At 36.7% G+C, this 22,961-nt stretch overlaps 1 protein-coding gene across 1 annotated transcript in view; it reads left to right on the top strand.

The window, feature by feature from the left end:
- Nucleotides 1-22,961, top strand: part of TMEM131 (transmembrane protein 131) — a 94,463-nt gene that overhangs the window by 17,899 nt on the left and 53,603 nt on the right. The window contains 3 exon segments of the mRNA XM_042040969.1: nucleotides 2,101-2,162; nucleotides 13,416-13,456; nucleotides 19,995-20,063. Coding sequence (XP_041896903.1) covers nucleotides 2,130-2,162; nucleotides 13,416-13,456; nucleotides 19,995-20,063 — 143 coding nt within the window. The 5' untranslated portion in view covers nucleotides 2,101-2,129.

The raw sequence follows: 22,961 nt of genomic DNA, 5'->3' as shown, positions 1-22,961 counted from the left end.
ACCTATTTCAGTAATTTAAGTTTTAAAAGCCCAAACTTTCATAAACTGTAGGACTTGATATTGTAAAAGCTTTTTACGTGTTGTTTTGGTTTGGTGTTTTTTGGGGTGGGTTGGTTGGTTGGTTTTTCCTTTTTTTTTTGTTTGTTGTTTTTGTTTTTTGGTTTTTGTATTTTCTTTTTCAGTGGTTTTTTTGGTTGTTTTTTGGTTTTGGGGGTTTTTTTTGGGGTCTCTTGCCCTCTGTTCATTATAGCTCTTCCATATTAAATGATTGACCAAACTCCTGATTCTTGGATCAGGGATGGATTTTGTTTGTTTTGGGTAACATTAAGGTAATAACAATAAACACTAAGTTATTGCTGACACAACTGACTAGGATTTCTCATGCCACTGGAAATATTGCAGGACATACATGTTGTTTATAATCTGAGCTCCTTTCTCCTCTGTGGTGATTCTTACACTCCACCTGAGCAGGGCTGCTTTCCCAGCCTGTGGCACATTAGAATTGTGTGGTATGGTAGCTTGAAAAGTAATTGCATAAAATTTTGTAGTTTGGGGATTTTATTTATTTGTTTCAGGTTTTTTGCATACTAAAAGAGACTTTTCGAGATGACTGCAGCAATCTTTGTCTTGTGTTAACTTTTACTTTGGGTCATGTGAAAGCAAGGTTGTGGAGCTTGTGCCTTTAAGGAGAAAGTATCGAAATATGGGGCGAAGTCAGGGATGCAGAATGGGATTTGCAAACAGTGGTATGTTAAGTAGTATAGTGAATTTTGGGTACTGAGTGAGATGTCACCAAAGCAGCCAGTGAGGAAATGTTTGGAACAAATATATGTCAAAACTAACGTTTCTCTGCATGGTAGGTGCCTTTACTCCTGTCTACCAAGAGTGCTTTTTGTTTTCTGAAAGTACTGTCACTTTTTCTTTTAAAGCATCTTAGAGTGGCATTGTTGGCGACCTTATAATAATTGTTTTTATTAGAACACTGAGCTCCAAAGTGGGAGATGAAGGTTTAAATCTCCTTCTTCGGACTGGGATTCAAAATCCATCTTCCAGAAGTGCGCACTGTGTACTGGAAAATCTTAAAATTCTTCCTGTTGAAATTGCTCCTCTTTGTGGGAAGACAGGCATGTTATCACTCACTCAGCTTCATCTAGGATGAATGGTAAATGGTAAAGACAGTCATGGAAAAAGGACATAGGGTAGAGGAGGAGTTATTTATAGGGCTTTTTTTTTGTAATACAATTTTCTCATTTAAGGTTGTTACTGCATTTTGTTCTAAAGACCTGCTTTTGTGTATGTATGTGTGAGAGCAGATTTTTGCAGGGAAAAATGTAGAATTCTTTGAACTTTTCTTTCCTCTTTAAATCATACTCGTTCTTGTACAGATTATTATATTTTACAGGAAGGGCAATACCCTTATTTCTTTGTCTTTAGAAGAAAGTAGCATCCCCTACATTTTAAGAGGTAATGAAAATAATTGCCTGACCAAACTTGTAGAGGAAGTGAGTGGAGCATTTGAGGATCCTATATGTGACTGAGGCATGAACTTTTCATGGAGTTTAGTCCTATGGTGCAAACACTTCTAAACTGTTTCAAATTTTAGTATGTGACTGTCAAGATGGAGAGGATTGTTACCATGCCAAGGATTAGGCTGCAGTGTGAAGGAGGCTTTCCAGGTGTACAGTTAAGATTGTTGGTGTGTAAATGAAACAGAAATTCAGAAACAAACAGTGTCTGAACTATTTGTGGGCTTAGACATATTAAACTCAGTTGTTCAGGTACCCAGCCTGTCATATTCATTGAAGTATGGAGTTAGCTTGGTACAATCACTCTTTTTAGGGACCCTTGAAGAACATGTTCCCTTTGGAGTTAAACATTTTTAAGTAAAAGGCTAATTTGCCACATGTGGTACTTCTCGAGCAAAATTAGTGTCACAGATTTGTGTTTGATATTTTGTTAGCTTCTGCGTTGTTATTTTGGTTTGTCATAGCTGTCTACAAAATTATATACAACGGATTTTAGATATTTAAATTGTTCTTTTCATTTATAACTAAATGGGTTCTTGTTAAATTACTTCATTCTTTTTGTTTTTCTTTGCAGCTTTCATCCAGTCGGATGGCATAATAGAAATGCTGCGTTTTGATGAAGGAGACCTATTGCAGGTATGTAATCTGAGTAAATCATCTGAGCTAGCAACATTTCGTCTTCTTTTTGACAGCTGCTTTTTGAAACACATGGGTTAGTGGAGTTTTGAAAATAAGCAAACATTAAGCTCAAGTCTGCAGAACCTTTGGACTTTCTAAAGTTACTTTCAACAGTATACTTTGGTGTGTTCAGAGGTTCTGGTTCCCTGATGTTTTGTGGTGGGAAAACTGGTGGGTTTTACCACAGGTTCTCTCTGGCCTGTCTCTCTGTCCAGTTCCTTTTATCTCAGAAAAATTGGGGGATACTTTGTGTTTAACGCTCATCTTGATCTAGAGTTGGGATGCAATTGGCTAACTCATCTGTAGGAACTGCAAGTGTTGTAAGATTCGCAAACCTAAAGGCAGTTCTTGGAACCAAGTTACCACTGGGTTTAAAAAAATTCTAGTTACTGCAGTGAAGTAATTACTGTTGCAAGTAGGTGTTTTTCATGTATGATGTTGCCATTCCTGTCAGTTTTCTTTTGGTCTGAGTCAAAAGAGGAAAAAAGTTAATTTTAAAGGGTATCTGCTGAAATTTTGAGATGGCAGTAGTAGTTGGGATGACATACATAGCAGCGTGGCTCGATACTAGAGCTACATAGCTCTGAAATTCTATTGAGTAGGATTTCATATGCATGCATTTTGTGGATTGTATGTATGTTGAGAATATTTTTCTTAAAATTCCTTGATGGTGATAGCCTACTGCTTGAAAGGGAGCAGAGGAGTTACCAGGTGCAGTGCTTGATTTATAATTTCTACGTCCTATCTAGTCCAGACAAGTCAACATATGCGTCAACGTATTACATGTTTCAGATTTATGATGGTGTCTTTTTTTTCCCCCGCCTACCAAGTTGTTTGGGTTGTTTTTTTCTGTAACTCAAGAGTATCTTACTATAGGTGTTAAGACTATAATGTACCAGAGTAAGATACTTCAAAGTTATGTAAACTAGTGACAGGAAACACTGAAGTTAAAAACAAACAGGAAACCCCCAATACAAACCCCTCAAAACCCCGGCCCCCCCCCCCCCAACCCCCCAAAAACCCTACCAAAGAAGCAAACAAAAAAGCCTCAGGTTCCTCATTAGCCAGTTGTTTAGCTGTCATGTGCTAAACACATTCTCATAATAGATATCTGTGTATAGGCTTATGTTTGGATGGGTATAGTGGTGGAAGTTTTCCATATAGTGATTACAGTCTCAATTATTGAAGCTTTTGACTCTGAATATTTCTTTAACTTGCATGAAGATACCACATATCACTAGAAATACAAGGAAAAAACCCACAAGGCTTAGTTTCTTTTCTTTTACATACTCTATTACAATACACCTGGTTTGACACAAGTGGTATAGTAAAAACGACAGACACGTCATTGGCCCAGTGTTTAAGGTAAAGAATATGTAGTCACATTTGCTCATCTATATTTTAAGTGTTCCTTTTTCTCCAGGATCCTTTTTTTTTAAACTAATTCAAATTACTCTTACAAATCTGTAATTATCTTACTCATTTGAGCACTCCATTAACAACCAGTTCTTAGACCAAAAAGTAATGGTACTGCTGTGAGCCACTCAATAAGTCATATAAAGATGGGAAAGTAAAAGGATTGTTAATTACACTCTTGCAAGGTGTAGCAGAGACAAGAGAACTTCTTATGGTGGGACAAAGTCAGGCAATTCTGCATGTTGCACCATAAAATTTGCAGTGCTTTAGATCTCATTGGGCTACCACTTCCCTTAATATGTTGCTGAATGTTTGATTTAAAGCAAAACAAGAGAGACAAAATTTCTGATAAGTGGTTTGTATGTTTTATATTATGGTTGTGGCTCTTAAGCCAAACATACGTATATAAAGTGAAACCACTTCCTTTTAATCAGAATGATAGCGTATACTGTTTTCTAGCTAATAGATAATTTGGGTTTTTTTCATGTAGATTTTAATATGGTGACCTCTTGTGACTACTTACTGCAATTTAAAAAAGCCATTACACTGCTGTAAAACCAGGCTTATGTCTTGTGAACAGGAGTTACTAAAGTTTTAAACGTACCTTGATGTCACTGACTGTTTCTCTTTCGGGCTTTCCATAAGCTTCCACAAATGTCTGTTGTTCATTACAAATACCATGATGCAGTAGTAAATCAGTATTGTCTAATGTTATGTCACCTTCAGGTGATTTTTTTTTTTTAATATAAAAAATAACCAATACAGTACATAAAGTGATTAATAATCAGTGAGGTATCAAAGCTATCTCCAGTCTTGGTTTATCTCCACTTCCCTAAAGAATTTGATGTCTTTAGAGTGGAAGCAAGCTTTTTCTTGTTTGAAAGAGTTGCTTTCCAACTAAGGCTAATCAAATGCCAAGCCTTGAATAATTTTATTTTTAGGGATTCCTGCCACTTCCATCCAGTTAGTGTCAACCCTCTTGATGCTGGTTTTCTTTACTTATTTGGAGTATATACTGTTGGTAAAATACTTACGTGTTTCAATCACATTTCAGGAATTTTGCTGTAAAAAATAAATGAAATGTGTTGAGAAGTCTGGTTTGACCAGTCTGACTGAAATCAGCTATTTACTGAAAGAGAATAAATCTTTAAATGTTTAAGCAGAAAAACATTTCATGGGTAAAAATAAACTGACAGTGGAAATTTCGTGAGCTCATGCTACTGAATAACTAGCAAAAGTAGAGACTGTACTCTCTGGGTGTGGACTTAGAGTTTGTGGTTTAGAAAGTGCTGTAGCATGTAGTTCAACCTTCTGTCTTGCCAGAGCGAAAGTGAGAATTCTGTTCTTTAGCATATGTGTTCAGATTAAAGGTTTATATCTAAATAAATTTATGCTAGTTCTGTCTGTGGGTTAAATTAAAATAATGAGGGAATTTCTTAATTCTGTCTGTTCACGTGAATTGGTTCCTTTAAAAACTCAACTTTTTGAACTCTTCAAATAATTCATTTAGATCCTGAACATAGGGTAAGAATAGTATTAATGTAAATGCAGTGTACAGTTTGGTTGTTTTCTTCAATAGCAGGTGGTTTGCAGATGTCTATGTAGTTGTTTGGCCCCTCAGAGTCATAGACTTGGTTGATTGTAATGGACCTTGGGGGAGATCATGTATACATTTATCAGGTGCTGTTGTGTGTAGATGGGCTATGCCTGGCTGGTGCTTGACTGTTCTGTTCTTAAAACCTCTAGAGAAGTACATAGTTGTTTCATACCTAAGCTGATTTTGCTGCTGCTTTTTTCTCAAACGTATGTTGACTTGGGTTTTTTGTTAGGTTGCTTTGCCTCTTCATCAAGAGAATTTTGTGCTATAATCTACCTACAACTTCTTCGTGCAGGTTTTTTAGAGCACTCTTTAACTTTACTGGATTTTTATTTATCAGTACTTAAAGTATAGCATTTATTTGGGACATTGTGCTCAGAAAGAGGACAGAGTAGTTCCTTCCCTGTCTAGTAATGCTTGTGTTAGTAATGCCAAAATGAGTTGTAAATTTTTGGCAGCATTTTGTTTGCTCATATAGTTCATATTTCACTATGCTTTCCAGGCACATTGTTTTCTTTAGTGTGCTATCAGTTACTCCCTTCCCAGTTTTACATTGAAGCTCTCCTTCATCTGAACTTTGCTATGTCAGTGTCAGGCCATCTCCATCTCCTCCATGTGTCCTGATTATTTCAACCCTTGTCCAGACCTGACAGATGCTTCATGTCTCTGACAATGATGTCATCTGCAACTATTAGGAGGGCTGAAGTAAACTACAACTGTTACTTTTAATAAACTGTTATTTCATGCTAAGCTGGCATACTGTCTCACTTTTTGAGGACTTTACTTTGAAAAGTGAACAGTAAAGGAAAATTTATTTTTCAGAGCAAAGTTTTCTTTTTTTTTAAGCTAATAAAGGACTGTTTCCCGGGTAATTCTATTTGTTGTTAGAGCTTTTGCCTTGGGTATCTAATATTCTTCTGCACAGTATAGTTGGGACCACTATTTCCTAGAGTGATTGTTTTTGTTTTGTTTTGCTTTTTTTATTCAGACTGAGTGTTTGGAAAGTACTTCTGCGTATGTAGTAGTATTTTTAAAGTAGCGTATTGCTAAAATAAAAAAGGAAAGTGGTAAGACTTTCCAGTCAACTTATCTTAACATGAATCTGCTGCAATAATCATAAGTGTATGAAACCATTTTTTACAGGTAAACTCCTAGAAATTATTTTACTGATAATTACTGGTTTGCAGAATAGCTGAAATAGGAAAAAAAAGAAAACTTGTGTGCTTATATATACTTAATATAATATATGTATACTTAATATAATACTTTGATGTCTTTGTTCATAAACTGCTGTAAACTGCTTATTACAAAGACTGGTAGTGAGAACAGTTGTCCTACATGACAAAGAGACAGGACCTTAATATGACTTGCAGTGGCTTTGTAACACAGAAGATGTGGAACCAAATTACCTTTGTGGGACTCAGCAATGCTGATGTCTTACTGGAGGAAGTTTAGTATTTTCTGCGTGACCTATTCTTCATTCTCAGTGGCACAGCAAAGAATTCTCTTAACAGAAGCAAGAAGCATTCAGTTCTGGTATATCAGCAATAGTGTTCTCAGGGAGCAACGTCTCAGTGTATTTTTTAATTAACTCGAATTTTCATATTGTATGTTGACTTTTTAAAGGGGTTTGATGTGATGCCTGTTGATATCTGTGTAGCCAAAGCACTAAGAATACAGGCCTTGTAGGTAGCAGTAAAGTGGCTGGACCATTGACCTCGATGGGTGTATTCTACAGGACAGAGTTCAGCTGGCAGTCAGTTACCTGTGATAGAGCTTGGAACTGAGGACAGCACTGCTAAATGTTGTCTTTAGCAGCCTGGTTGGTGGTATGGAGTGTACTCTCAGTGAGTTTGGAGATGATACCAAATTGGCCAAAGTAGTTATTACACTGGAAGGCAAGGCTGCTATTCAGAGGGCCTTCGGCAGGCTGACAGGAACCTCGTGACATTCAGCTCAGACAAATGCAAGGCCTGCACCTGAGAGGGAACAACCCTGTGTCACAGGATAGGCAGGGCTGTGACAGCAGCACTGAGGAAAAGACATGGGGGGATTCTGGTAGACAACAGGTTGAACCTAAGTTCTCCGTGTGCTGTTGTAGCAAAGACAACTGCCAGCCTACTGAATTGTGAACAAATGTGAACCCAGAAGATAGGGGGTGTGATTTTTCCCCCCACCCGTGGGGCTGCAGCTCGAGTATTGTGTCCAGTTTGGGCTATGCAGTGTAAGGAAGGCACTGACATACTGGAGCAGGCACAGCAGAGGAATACAGGATGATCAGGGGCTGGAAGGTGTCTCATGTTAGGATGTATATTTTCAGCCATTAGAAAAGACCAGAGGAATACTGATTGCTGTGGGCAGTGTGGAGAAGAGGAACCAGATTTTTCACTGTGTGCACTGGAAGGATGAGAAGCTTTGGACACAGATCCAAAAACCCATGTCAAGACAAAAAAAGACTGTTAAATTGAGGAGGTTCAAACACTGGACCAGGTTACTAAAAGAAGTTGTAGAATTTCTATCTTCTGAGATACCCAAAACATGATGGCCCAGAGCTGTGAGCCACCTGCACTAATGAGATCTCCACTGAGCAACAGCTGACTTGATGGCCTTTCTTTCCCGTATGTGTGATTTTATAAAGGAGTAACGCCATCTTAGTTCATTGCCATTGCTTGTGAGCAGCTGAAGTTCTTCTGCTTCTTGTACTGGAAGAATTGCCATCCCCAGGCTTTAGGTAAAAATAATTGGTGCCCAGGAGTGACTGTTGCAAAGCCAGCGTCGGTAGCATGTGTTGCATCAGCTACAGTCAACTGATGTTTTTGTTTCCTTATGTGAGTCTGAGTCATGAAAGACCATGGCAAGAATGACTTCAGTCCACTTCTAGCTACCTTTCAGATTACAGCATTCATTTTTTCATTACCTGAAGCAAGATATTCCTCATTAATTATGTTTCTTTTAATTATGCTAATTATTATCATAGAGCTCATGAGTGCAACAATGAAGATTTAAGCTGCCATCTATGTATCACTTTTGTAGCTCTCTCAACATTTAGTTGCAAGCAGCACATACCTTTTTTTACAAAAAGGGGCCAGCCTTACTATGAAATAGCAAGATGTAAAATGTTCTGAGTCTTTCAAACTGCAACAGTCTTTTAAATTGGTGTGGATACTCTCTTTTGTAGGAATGCAGAAAACTTTGGTTGTTGAGAATTTTGTTAACATTAAAGAAATATACTTGGTGTCTGGAAACCCCAGATCTTGACTAAGAGGGTCTGCCTCCTTGCTTTGCCCCCACCATCATTGTTGAAGACTTCTGAGCTCTAGTTTAGTTGCTTAAACATAGGTAACCAGTGCTATTTGAGATGTCCTGGGCTATCCTGGGCATCTACATGGACCTGGCAGATATGGCACAGGGTGTAGGAGAAACCATGTCCTTCTGGATGTCACTCTGAGACCAGGCAGGCTGCCCTGGGACATTTATCTCAAGTGGCAGCAGATGCCTATGTTTAGATGACTGAATGTAGTGCTAGGTAATATGACCTCTTACCAAGAAGTGGAGAATAGCTATTATAACAAATTGGTGAGACATTAAAATTAACTTGGTGGTTGTGATTGTTTGTTTGTTTGGTGGGATTTTTTGTTTTTATGTTCTGGCTGAAGTTAGCAACCATGTGTATTTCTTTAGAGACAGCTTCAGGCTGTAAAGTATGGATTTTGATTCTCCATCTATGCCAGATTATTGTCTGGTGTCTTCCACAATTATACTGAGTCTTTAAGGTGTACTTTGAGGTACAGATTCTCTGTGAAATCTGTCTTGAGAATATAAGCCTGTGGAGGGAAACGATTCTTAAGTCTTGAAACCATGGTGTTGGCTGACTGCCTGCCTTCAAATTTTCTAGCTCACTGTGTGCAAGTTTTCTCAAGATCTTTATACTGAAATCCTCTTGGTTTATAGTTTAATCCTTTTAGGGTTATATAAGAGATTAAATTAAGGCATGATACTGTTAGTAGCAACAGCCTAAATGTTATATGCTGTCTTTAAATTAAAAAAAAAATATATTTAAAAAGTATCATCTATCTTCAAGGCTTGAACACAGCCTTTTGGGCAGAAGGATCATAGATACTGCCCAGTAATGGTAAAAGGGGTGATTTTTCCCTCTCTTTTTTCCCACTCCGTTGTATATTTCTACTGTTTCTTTTGTGCTGACCTTAGGTTTTGTTGTTAGGGATTTGGATTGGGAAATTAATCCAATTGAGGAGGTTTTTTTCCTGTAACTTAACTTATTATATATCTTGAAATATTAGTAGTGTGCACATGCATTGTGCTTCCTGATCATTACAATATTTTGTTATTTGTAATGCTTCTCCAACACAGATAAGATCTAATAAATGTTTCATATAAATCATATCTTGCTAATTCTGCTCTTTTACAATGTATCCTTTATGGAAGAAAAGACAAAGCTGTATTTTTTAAAGAGCATAATTTTATTTCTCTTTATCTGATAAACCAACAGTATTAAACAAAACATACACATTAAATAGTGGTTTTGCTTTACTTCCTGGCAGTTTTGTGCAGTCACGCAGGAAAAATAGCAGGCCAGACTGCAGTACAATAGGTCCAGAATTATACTTGAAGATCAACTTAAAAACAAAAAAGCCAACCAAAAAAACCCCAAACAAACAAAAACATATTTAGGATTTGTAACTGAACACAGTTGTATGTTTTTGTTTACTGCATGACTTGAAAGATTGACATGTAATAAAAATGAGTGGTAATTATAGAAGCTGCCACATGAGATTTATTTTTGGTTTAGTTCCATGATGCTATGGTTGCTGAAGCTGGTATGCTACTTCGTTGCTCTTGATTGACCCTGATCCAAAAACCAAAAAACCCCAGCAAAATCCACACAACAAAATACCCACAAAAACAATCAAACAAACCAAAAAGCAAACAGCTCCTGCTCAAAAAACAGAAAATGTCATTTAAATGAATTTATAATGCTGCTTGTGTTTAATGGACATCTGTAAGCAAAAAACAGGCTTTTCCTTTTAAACATGAATCTTTGATGGGTTTTTGCTCTTGAATATATCTCAGAAATACCAGTCTTATCAGAGTGATTTGTAATTTTATACCTGATCTACAGATATTTGACTTAATATTTTCATAGCAAATGTGTAATTTCAGAACATTGGGGAAAACCTTGGGTGTGCAGTCAGATAATTCAACTCCCAACAGTTAACTACAGCCATGGCAATGTAGTAGTTGCACTTTTGTCAGTTATGTGTATTTCTGTTTGTTTCTGCATTTTTCTGGAGTTAAATTTGATCTCCACTGCCCTCTGTCTAAAAGTTGGCCTGGGTGGGGTCTTAGGCTGAGTCTTATATTAAGGTATTGACAGCCAATTATGATACTTAAGAGTACTTATAACTAACAACTTAATAGAACATGCTGTCTTGTTAGAGCCAAAGCTAGTTGTCAAGGATGGGACAGTGCTGGTAATGGCTATTTTAGTTGCCCTGTCATAGGATCTGAACCTGTTAGCTCCATAATCTGACTGTCAGGTAACTGCTGGTAACTTAATTATGTGCTTTAGTTATGTTTTGAAAGAAAAAAACCCTTTGTTGGTGAAAGAAAGATTTTATTTAATTCTAGTGATTAATGTGCTTTCAAGGACATTGGTAAGGATTACAGGGTTTTATATATGGCTTTATATATCTGTTAATTTCACAGAGTAAGTTTGGTTGTTGTCATTTAACCCCAGCTGGAAGCTTAGCCCCGAACAGCTGCTTGCTCTGCTTCCCTCAGGGGATGGGATAGGGGAAGGAAATCTGAAGAGTGAAAGAGAGAAAACTCATGGGATAAGATAAAGACACTAAGATAAAGCAAAATAAAGAAATCACAGAATTATAATCACAGAATATTTTGAGCTGTAAGGGACCCACAAGGATCAACGAGTCAAACTACTAGCCCCGCACAGGACAGCCCCAAGATTCACACCATGTGCTTGAGAGTGTTGTCCAAACACTTCTTAAATGCCTATTTCAGTGCCAAACCACCGTCTGGGTGAAGAACCTTTTCCTAATACCCAATCTAAACCTTCCCAGACACATGCTGTCACAGAAGTCATATACCCACTGTCCTTGCCTCAACCCATGAGTTTTCTCATGGTTGAATTGAGAAAATAATGTGTGGCAGTTTAAAACTGGAAGATCTGCCTTTGTCATTCCAGTCTGAGGAAAATACAAGGTATGGAAGGAAGAGATCTGTCTTTTTCTGTTTATTTCTTTAGATTTCAGAGCTAATTAACTTGTTAGGCAGTACTTCCTAGAAAGTTTTAGATAGAAAACATTTTGTACCTTAAGCATTCATCACTTAACTAAAACTATTTTAAATTTCTTCCTTCTTCATTTTAATTGACTTTCTCTTACAACCTGTTGTAAATTGTTTCAGAGTGTAGTATTTACCTGTATCTTACTGGAAATAGAAAATGGAGTGTGACATTGGAAGTTAAGAAGCTGAACTAAAAGCTTATGAGTATATGAGTAGTATACCTTTGCTGGGAAGACTTGGAAAGATGTGTAAGCTTTTTTTTTCTGTTCATTAAAATAATGGTGTTTTAATGAAGAATAAGAAATTGACTGTTCTCCTAATTACAGTACAAATGTCATAAGTAAGTTTAAAGGAAAGCTTGCTGACATTGAAATTACAATAACATAAAACAACTTAGCTTGTTTTTTAGTCTTTTCCTCACTGAGGAAAAACTGCACTGATTATTCTGTACTGTGAAGTGTAATTTCATGTGAGCCCCTTCCTGTAATAACCCTTTAGCAAGGCAGTCTAGCTATCTATATCAGAGGTTTTAAACCAAAAAAATCTGATGAATGCTCTGTGTTGCCTTTCAAGTTACAAATAGATTAGCGTTGTTTTACAATGGTAAATAATACCCTTCCAGTTTTCTTTAGTTTGTTGCAAATTGGAGGGTGAGTAAACCAAATAACTTCATTCTGAATCTGGAACACCTCTTAGATTTACAATCCAGAATTGATCCTTGACATGAATCAAACATTAATGTTTGTCGACTCAGTGATTTAATAGGAGTAATTATAAAATTTTCAAAAAGTGTCTCCAAATAGCAAAATTAAAGTTCCTCTAATAATAAAATCTATATTTTAAGCAAAGATCATTTCAAAGAAACTATTTAAAAAAATAATTTTGGCTTAGAAAAAACCAAAGAAACAAAGTGTAATTTGTAGCTGAACTAGAAATCAGTGAAGTGTCCAGCAAAGGGACTTGATTTTTTGTTCTGAAATGAGATACAAGTTTGCATTCCCATTGCAAACAAGTGCTATCCTTGTGCTAGAGGTGAACTGGGTCTGATGAGCCAAGGTGCACTATAGACTTTATCAGACCTGTGAGCTTTCTTCCCACGCTCAGGAGATAAATATTTAGCTTGGCCATGACATGTCTTTAACAGGACAACTAAAATCCCCAGTTTGATCACCAAACCCTGTGGGAAGACAGTTTTCCAAGTCTGCGATGTTTTAACATGAACTGTATCAGAAGGGCATTCCATATGCAGGCTTCTAAACCAGTTGGTATTTCTTAGGCAAGAGTAAACTAATTGGAAATCCGTAGACAACCTAACCTCCTTGTTTTCAGGTAATTAACTGTAATGTCCAGCAGAGTTGAAGGAAGTGTATGAATTATAGAGGCTAGAAGATCATTAGCAGAGAAGGAGATGATGTTTCCTAGTCAGATGGAGATTATAGCCTTCTTTGTTTTCTAGCTGTTAAATTACATCAATGACATAATTGCTGAACTGTTTCTTGTTCTATATGCTTTTCTTTGTAGTTTGTTTCTTACATTTATGCTAGGTTTTTCTTTTGTTTCATATAGTGTTTTTATTTCCGGGACTTTTTCCTTCTCTCAGTTTTTAGGTTGTTGAGTTGCTGCTTGTTTTATAGTTTGTGGGCATTCCTACCACTGGAACTGACCGCAGTTCTTGTCCAGGGCCAAACTTAATTTCTTTAGTTGGAAAAAAAACAATTTACATTTTTTGCTCCAGTTCAGAACTTCTTTTGTCTTTCAAGCTCTGATTTACTAACTTGTTGCAGTTGCCAGGTTGTTAGGTTGGGGTTTTTTGCCTGCTGGGGGTAAAATGCTGTTGGTGTCTTAAATTTAATTTTTTTTTTCTTTTACAGACTGAGACAACTTTAGGCCTCAGTTCATATCAACAGAAAAGGTAAGCATCTTTCTTAAAGTTTAATACAGACTTTAATTGTGAGGTTTGTGATACTTTTCATAAGAGTAATAAAGGTTTAGTGTAAAAAAGATCAAATACAAACCATGTGATTTTTTTTTTCAATTATTTTTCTCATACAGAGGAAATGAAACTAAAATGTGAGGTAGTTTTTAATACTGAACAGCTAAATCATAGAATGGTTTGGGTTGGAAGGGACCTTAAAGATAAGCTAGTTCCATCCTTCTGCCATGGGCAAGGTTCCTGTCCCTCACTATCCTATCAATAAGGAATTCCTTCCTAATATCTCATCTAAACCTTCCCTCTTTCAGTTTAAAGCTCTTTCTTCCTCGTCCTATCACTAAATGACCTTGTGAAAAGTCCCTCTTCACCTCTCTTGTAAACCATATTAGGTACTGGAAGGTGCTCTAGTGTCACCTCAGAGCCTTCTCCTTCAGGCTGAGCAGCCCCAACTCTCCCAGCCTGTCTTTGTAGGAGAGGTGCTTTGTCCCTCTGATCATCTTCGTGGCCCTTCATGAGGAAGAAGCTTCACATGTGGAATAAAAAACTGAAGAATTCTTTAATTCCTTTTGTAATGTATATCACAGAGCAATTCTATGTAATTAAACTCAGAGCTCTGCTTGTAGATTGCTTTAAAAATCATTTTACTGTAGTTTCTTTTATTGAGGAGAAAGTGGGTTTGTTTGCCTGCTTCAAAAGTTGTTGGTGTCCTTTTGAAGAAAAGTTTGATGTTATTTTTGATAGATTCTTCCCCACATTCCTTTTTCCCATCACAGAATCATTAAGATTGGAAAAGGCCTCCAAGATCACCAAGTCCAGCCTTCAGCCAAGTGCCACCATGCCCGCTAAGCTATATCATAAAGTTCTACATCTACTTGTTTTGTGATCATGATGTCACCTCTTCCCTAGGGAGGCTGTTCCAATGCTTAACCACATGATGATTTTTTTTCCAAATATCCAACTTGAATCTCCCCTGGCACAGCTTGAGGCCATTTACTCTTGTTCTGTCTCTGGTTGTCTGGGAGAAGAGTCTCACCCCTTACATGGCTGCATTCTCCTTTCAGGTGGTTGTAGAGAGCTGTGAGGTCACCTCTGAGCCTCCTTTTCTCTAGACTATGAAACCCATGACTCTGTCTTGTCCTCTCCTGTCCTGAAGACATAATCTGTTACTGAAGAGCTTGCCATGTATAATATCTGAGAAGGAAAATAAGTGGCCTCTTTTTACCCTGGTCCCTGATTTTTCTCTAGAGAATCATTAGATACTCTTGTTTATTTAATGACTGCATTGAACAGTAACAACGAAGCTTATTTCTTGTACAGTAGCATTCAACAAACTCATAGTGCATTTTCAGTAAATACAGCTATGTTTTTTCCACAACCTGTTTTCTGTTCCTTTTCAGGAAATCTAGTAAAAGAATTTTCCATTTCTGATGAGTTCCTGTTTTACTGTGTGTATAGTTGCTTAATTGCAGGCTTAAGATCCTTCTTTTTGCAAGTTTTGAAAAACCTATGAAATCTCCAGCTGTGGTCAGGAATGCAAACTCACTATGTGCTGCAGTATGTCAGTCAGATTGCAAGTATGAGAACATGAATTTTTAGGAATGACAATTGAACTAAAGATAACAATGATTAGTGTATTTCTATGTCTTGGATAGAGCCATACTTTATTGATATTTTTAAAATGGAATAGTATCTTGTTTAAATCGTCAAGTCTCAATGGCAGAAAGGAAGTGCCTATATTGGCATCCACGCATTAGGTGCAATATTTTTGTTTCCCAGAAAACAATTGAATTTGGTGGTTCTTGAGATTGAGGCCATTGACTGGATTGCCTACAGGATTTTTTGTTTTAATTTCTCAGCTAAGAAGATTGTTTTCTGTATTGGAAACTTAAGTGTTCTGGAGTGTGTTCTATTAAAACACTGGTTTAGATATCTGAAAACAAATAGTCCATTCCACTTAGGAATGCTGGCCTATTTGAAGTTCAGACACAATGTGATGAAGGTCTGCATCACAAGCTCTCTGATACCATGTTACATAGTAAATACCAAATTTGCTTTCTGTTTTTCTCTCTCACTGCTGTTACTAGTTTTGCATGACTCTTTCCTTTTTTCTGTGATTTTTTTCAATGGCATTGCTAAAAGCAATATTTAATTTCTCTAGATGACTTGTCTTTGTTTGTCCTTATTAGAGATTATAATATCTTCTTGGTATAGCTTGCCGATATTTTTTCCCTATTTAGACAGTTTATTCAGTTCTCTGATCTACTTTTTAGCACTAATTGGAAGGAGGGAAATGAACTAGCAATTTAATTTGTTTTGTTCATGCCCATGGTCAGGTTACAGTGCATCTATTCAAGCTTCTCCCTGTTCTTTCCCCAGACACTCCCCTTTGGGAATTGTTAGCTTTGAACTTTGTCTGGTATGAGTGTGTTTTTCTGATACAGGGTTAATGTTGACATATCTGAGCCAGCTACTATCTGGGTAGCCCTGTTAAAAAAAATTGTTGCTCGTATTTTTATTCATCGGCCTTTATAGCAACAGGTACTGCCAGATACTGGAGTGGTTCCATTGTTCGGTGGGAGTTCACTTTCTCACTGAACCTGTGATTAATACCCATATTTCTAAAAAAATTTTCGTTTTTAAAATTAAAATATCTTTTCTGATACATGCAGCTCAGCCTTATTTTTAAATATTGAAAAGTTGTGGATGCACTCAGGTTACTTACAGAACATTTTTGGTAAAAAGTCTGCAGTGGCTCTTTCAAGGATTCTGGCACAAAAAGTACCCACTGTGAAGTATTTGCCAATTTGTCATTTTAAAGGTTCACATAGTTATTTTTAGATATGCTTTAATTTGATTTTGTGGTAATGGAAATAAAGTAGCAGCTTTCTAAGAGTTCATGTTGCTAAAAAAAATCATGAGATCACTTGCTGTTTCACAGCTTAATGCTGCTGTCTTTATTTCTTTACAATTTATGGCACAAGAGAGGAAATAAAACCCTTTAAACAACAGCTAAACTAATGTGGGAAAAATAAATGTGGAGTATGCTTAGATTTGAATTTTCTACCATAGTAATTAAAGATGTTACAGATAAGATTCCACAGAGCACACAACTCCTCCAGAAATCCCAGAACAGCTAGAAAGGTAAGGTGAGGATACAGAGACACAGTTGCTGCCCAACTTTGCAGAAATCTTTAAATACTGTATGTGACAAGCATTTTCTTCATCTCCAAGTGCAAAGATGTGCATTGATTATCTAAAATTGGGTGCCTAGTACTCTGATAAACAGCAAAGCATTATGGAAGTACTGAAGAATGTCCTTAAGACAGAAGAATATTGTGGCTCAGCACAGATGGATACCTATATCAGCTACAGTGTTTGCAGGCATTGCTATTTTGACCGTGTTTATGACAGCATTTGTAACTAACATTATTGAGACATGAAGTTGCACATCAGTAAATTGCATCTGGTAGTAGGTTGCTTCTGGGTAGCAGCAGAACCTTAGTCAGTAGTTGAGGTAAATGCCCACTCAAATATAGCATGGATGGAACAGGGAGGATAATGATCCTGCTGAGGGACTGAGTGTAGTTCACTCTCAAGTATCATTTTTAAAATCAAAATTCTTGCAGAAGGAAAAAGGTATTGAGAATATTTAAATCATGGGTTCAGCTGCCACCTGGCCAGTTCTTAGTCTGCTGATGCTTGTTGGCAGGTATTAGCAGTCCTTTCTTCCAGATGCAACTTTTCTTTTTTGTGTTGTTCTTCTTGTCTTTAAAAGTTAGAAAACTTGGAGGGGTAGGGAAAGAAAAATGTTTAAATTGTGATATAAGACCGGGAGCCATATTTCTACATGCATACAATAGTAATTAACTTCATGTTGTTATGCTGTAAAGTTGCCCTACCCATGGGTGTATCCAGCATTCAGTGAGCAAATGCCCAGCAGAGCAGACATTATAATCATTTCCTAGTCTGCTGCAAGTTGACTCCTGTTGGGCCCTTTAGTAGGCAAAGTTTGTGAATCCCAATATTGCTTGTTCCCGTTTGAATCTTATTATAGTTGTTACTTTTGTTATCATAGTTGGCATTCATTATGATGTTGCTGCCTTTACCAAAGTTTAACCATTTTAAGTTTTTTGTTGTCCAGCTGACTTTCCAGGATAATATAGCTCTGTGACATGAGAAAATGTTGCCTAAATTTTACACATATGTGGAGAATTGAGTATGTCCTGATTGTTCAAGTTAGGCCAAGTTACTCTTGACAGTATTTTCAATGCATTTGAAATAAAGATTTTTTTAATATACTTTTGTAAAGATTGTAAATATTTTTAACATTTTTCTATAAAAAGAGTTGATACGTCATTCTACCAATAATTACCAATACAAAAGAGGTGCTGTCTGACTGTTCAGGGTTTTAATTTTGGAAGAAATTGACAGAATTATTTTTAAGATCACTTTGAGTGGTTTCTGTTTAGCGTTACCTTGACAATGGAGGTACAAGAGCTTTTTGACCTTTTTAATTTAGAAATGCACTCTAAATGGTTTTTAAAATTAGACTCTAAACTCTGGAGACATACGATTCACTCGTTTTATCCTTACGAAACATAACTGCTCGTATAGTTTTCCAGTTGTATTCTCCTGTGTCCAGTGTCTCTGTAAACTTCATATTGTTGAGCATTTGTTCTATGGTTTGAGGTTTGACTTTAGCTGAGAAGGTGTACCTAAGCACTCTCTTATTTGACAACTGTAATGTGTCACAGCTGCACTTAAGAGTAGCAAGAATTTTAGGGGTTTTTTTAAGATCTGAATACAGTTTTTCCTCTTGGCATTTTCTTATATCTTCACTTCTGTTGTACTGTGATCTGCACACACATGGCATATGTACACACACATATTTAAGTATATATTAAGGCTGACTGGATGTACTAAGCCCACTCCTGTCCTGATAGTGTTTTATTACTTTTATGTGGACAAAGTTTTTTTTAGTGACTAGGCTCTGTAGCATTGAAGATGTTTTGACATCCAAACATAGAGAGCTGGAAATTGATTAGCATGCTGTGTATTATACTTGAAGTGTGAAGTTTCAGTTGTGGAGTTTTAGAGTGAGTCTTTGAGACATTGTAATTTTATTTAAAAAGCTTTTGATTTTATTTTGATTGAAGGATACAATTAAGATTTCCTAACCTATTCTTAAACTTTTACTCCTGTAAGTAGCTTCCTTGTTGAAGTGGTTCTGGAGTATGGAAAGACATCTGAATTTTGTCAATAATTAGTTTTCCTGGAATTGCACTGGATGGAATTGGATTGATCTTAGTTCAAGGCCCCAGCTTTCATAAGACAAGCCACATGTGCATGTCCCATTTCCTAGCTGCTCCTTCTTGTTGAGGCAGAACTGTGTAGTTCTGGGTAGAGAACTGGGTATGTGGAGTAGCTTTCCTTACCCAGGACAAGTGGCTCCAGCTCTGTCTTTGGGCATCTAGGATTGATACAAAGTCAGAAAACAATGATCTAAAACAAGAATGCTGTTTTAATATCAGAAGAAAAAGCATTTGAAGAAAAAAAAGAGGCTGTTGGTCTTGCCATTCAGGAGCCATTGATCATCTTCTATTCTTTAGCCTTCCCTGTTTATTTTTTTAGTGTTGTTGTCTCCCTGTTTTGTTTTTTGTATAAATAGGATTTTTACTTGGCTCAAAATAAAGTGTTTCAGTTACAAAGATGCTTAACTGTGGTCACAGTCACATCATTCTGAATAATAAAAAATGTTTCAGTCAATGAAACTGCTTTGTATTTTTTACTTACAAGTTTTGTTGTGGGTTAACTATTGTGCTCTGTATAACTATACTGATAAAATAAGCAGTAATAGAGAATGCTTCCAGATACTTTGTTGACTTCACTGTTAGATTGTGTGAGTGCTATTTAAGTTTTGGTCTTCATCTACTAGAATTCTCCTAAAGAGATACCAGTGGGGGGTTAGTATAGGCAAAGCTAAGGAATGTTTCCAGAGCAGAGTCACTGTCTCCTGGATATCGCAAGTTTTGAACAGTATTGGCTGTTTTCTCACGTGGCCTCAGTACCATCAAATGGATCCAAGATTTTTTTACGTACTAGTACAGAAGTAACTGGAGAAACTCAGGGATGTGTATGTAAATTACTGTTACACATTGGACAATATCCAAAAAGTCTTTCATAGCAATGTTTGGATATTGCAATGAAAGATGATGTCAACCTGTTTAGTGTGTTGCTTCACTCAGCCGTCATTATATAAACGAGAGGTTTACACTTCAATTATGTCCATTTTCAAGATATCTGCTCTTGCATAATCTTTCTTGGAGACACCACATAAACATGTTATAAAATTACGGTATTCTGACTAGACAAGTTTCTTTTGTTGTTTCTTCTTTTGAATTAGTTGCTTTGCTAGTATTAATGAATATTGTGCTAAGAAAGCACTGTTTGAGGTGGGAAGGGAGCAAAAATGTGTCATTTAGTAGTATCTTTTACAGCATTTCAATTTTTCTTGCAGTGTATCCCTGTATCGGGGAAATTGCCGACCTCTCCGGTTTGAGCCACCAATGCTGGACTTCCATGAACAGTAAGTTGAAAAAGTTGAAAAGTCTTTTGATCTGCTTAGTTATACAAATTTTAAAAAACCAACCAAGCAAACAAAAAAACCCAAAAAAAACCCCCCAAAAAACCAACAAAAAAACCCCCCACCAAAAACAAACAAACAAACCCCCAAAATAAAAACCAACCAAACAAAAAAACCCCCCACCCACCACAAAAACCAAACAACAAGCAAAACCCCAGAAAACAAATAGGAACAGCATTTAAAGCTGATGGAGAAGGTTGTATACATAGATTGCATTAATAGATTGTGTGATTGACCTGCAGAGAGATGCTGTACTCAGTCTTAAGCAGCATGTAGCGACCTGTCAACTGCCGTGGTTTTGATTATGTAGGTACTTGTACTTTTTAGGTACTTGTACAGCTGCTCTGCAGAGTGGGCAGTTTTAAGTCTGGAACGTGATGTCCTGAGGTGAGATTACCTTTCTGCTTGAATGTAACCCACGTCAGGGAGCATGTACCCTAGCATATCAGTTTTACTGTTGCTTTGGTGGCAAAGAAACTGATGGTGGATCTCCAATTATTAGAACAGTAATGTTGAGTTGTGAAAATACAGCCTCAAGGAGAACAAATAGCCTCCAGGAACCTAGCTCCATGCTCTCTACCTTGCAGCTGGTTGCTGTTTCCACTAAACAAAAGGGAGGAGGAAGGAAATTAAACATTTCATCGATGTACCTGTTTGTAATCAGTTCCTCTGAGAATTACATCAGTGTTAACTTGTCTTACCATTACCTGATTATTGTGTATAGGTAGCTCAACAGTCAAAATTGGTTCTGGAGTTGGTGTTCGTAGAGCCTCTTTGTATGATTGATACTTTGACTAACGTAAACTGCAGTAAAGCCATTTCAAACATTTTGTTACCAGTTCAGCCTGGAAGAATGAAAACAGCCCAGGTGTGCCTCAGCACAGCATTGCTTCCCCCATCCTCAGCCAGTACTGCTGCTGCATGAAAGGCTGTTTCATTTACAGAGAAGCCACAGATAATTAATAAAAATATAGTACCCTTTTCTGTTGGAAAGAGTGTTGTACAGTGTGGTGACTACAGAGTTGTGCAAGGAAGCTCCTGTATATTGACATGGTATATACTTGTGTCTTTCTGAAAGAAGAGAAGCTGTAACTGTACATTGTTTGCAGAGTAGCTTTCCAGAAATAACCTCTATACAAAAAACCCCAATGTAAATGTCACTAAATAACAAAGCTATATGAAAATGCCTCATTTTACAGAACTTATTTGTACTCAGCCTAACAAAATTGTGGCTTTACTTCTGATAACAGACAGAATAAGTCACTCTGCCCTCTCTTCCTTTTTGCTTCAGAATTTCCTTTAGTTTTTAATATTGTGTGGTTTTGTTGTTTTTCTTCCTAATGTCAGTAACTGGTCCTAGGTAAGAGAATATTGGGTTTCTAAACTGAATAGCAAAATACATAGTGGTAAACCCTACTGTACTGCATCTCTGCTGTAAGAAAATTAGGTTATAGTTAATAAATTATTTCAGTGAGTGCAGTACAAATTCAAACTTGTAGAGCAGTGTGCTTTTAGTTAGAGTTACTGTAAACTTACCTATTGGTTTGAGTTTAAGCTATTTTCTTTTAAAAATTGTAAAAGTTTTCAGTTCATAGTAATTCCAGACTTGGATATTGAGAATGTATTTTATGTACCTTTTTCTACTATGAATAAATTTGATGTTCTCTAAGATATCTTTTAAAGGTTATCTAAAGTTTGCATGCTTATGCTCTGAGGAATGCTATACGTGCTTCTTTGTTTTGTGGATTTCCAAAGATGATTTTTTTTCCCCTTGCTACAAGTAGATCCAAGACAGTATCATAAATATTTTGAGTCATTCTTCATTGTATTTCAGCTTTTTATCTAAGCTGTTATTGTCAAAACTGAAATCACTGAAAAAATAGTATAGATCTAGTACACTGTTAAAAGTAGCACAGTCTCGTACTTGGGAATGGCTCTGTACAATACCTGCAAAACTGCACTGGGGGATTGCTGCCTTTGGTCAATTAAAATAAGGAACCTGTGTGTTAGATCTTGATTCACTGTGTGTTCCTTCTTTGGTTTGGGTGGGGTTTTTTTGTGGCAGTATATCATTAATTTATCTGTTGTCACTAAGGTTGTAGTCTCAGGCAGAAATCCTCTTCTGATTTATTAAAACTTAAATAAGTTGCCAAAAGCAGTTTTAGAAAAGGTTTAGATATGGAGTCCCAAAGTTTAGTTTGACATCTGTGAACCAACTCTGAGAAATGCTGAGTAACTCAGCCTTGTGGTGGGAACAAGCTGCAAGTGCCAAGCACCTTTGGAAGTCAAATAATGCAGATTTAAGCTTTTGAGTTTTTTGCCTTTTAAAGCAGACAAGGTTTTCACATTCAAATTCTGGCTTTTCTGTCTTTGTTATTAATGGATTTTAGAAAAGGCATAAAATGCATGTTTAGTTTCTGAATAAGTACTATACCCAAAGGGTGTTTTGTTAATAGGTAGCATATAGTATTTAATAAAGCAAACTTGTTGCAAGTTCATGTTTATGCTGAGCTATCAACATGTGTCATACCTAGGCTAAAGAAAGTTTTAATATTTATTTTCAGTTGTACATCAAGCCATTCTTCCCGTGACATTTTTGGTCTGCTAAGAGTGTGTGGGTTTAATGTTTCAAAAACATGCCAACTTAAGCTGGAATAATATTTAATAAAAGTTGCTTTATCTAAGGATCTCAGAAAATCAAAACCAGTATTAAGTTGATAAATATGTGCTGTGGACACACTTCCTGTGTTCCACCTGGAGATGAGATTACAGTGGCCTTCTACTTCTGGTTTATAACAGTTGGAGGTTTTTTTAATGCTGTTTTAGTATAAAGCAAACACT

Source organism: Corvus kubaryi, unplaced genomic scaffold, assembly GCF_017639235.1.
Source record: "Corvus kubaryi isolate FWS band 111438036 unplaced genomic scaffold, C.kubaryi_AGA036_p1.0 133, whole genome shotgun sequence".
Classification (NCBI taxonomy): domain Eukaryota; kingdom Metazoa; phylum Chordata; class Aves; order Passeriformes; family Corvidae; genus Corvus; species Corvus kubaryi.
Note: the sequence above shows the minus strand (reverse complement) of the source record. Positions and strands in the feature narration are given on the sequence as shown.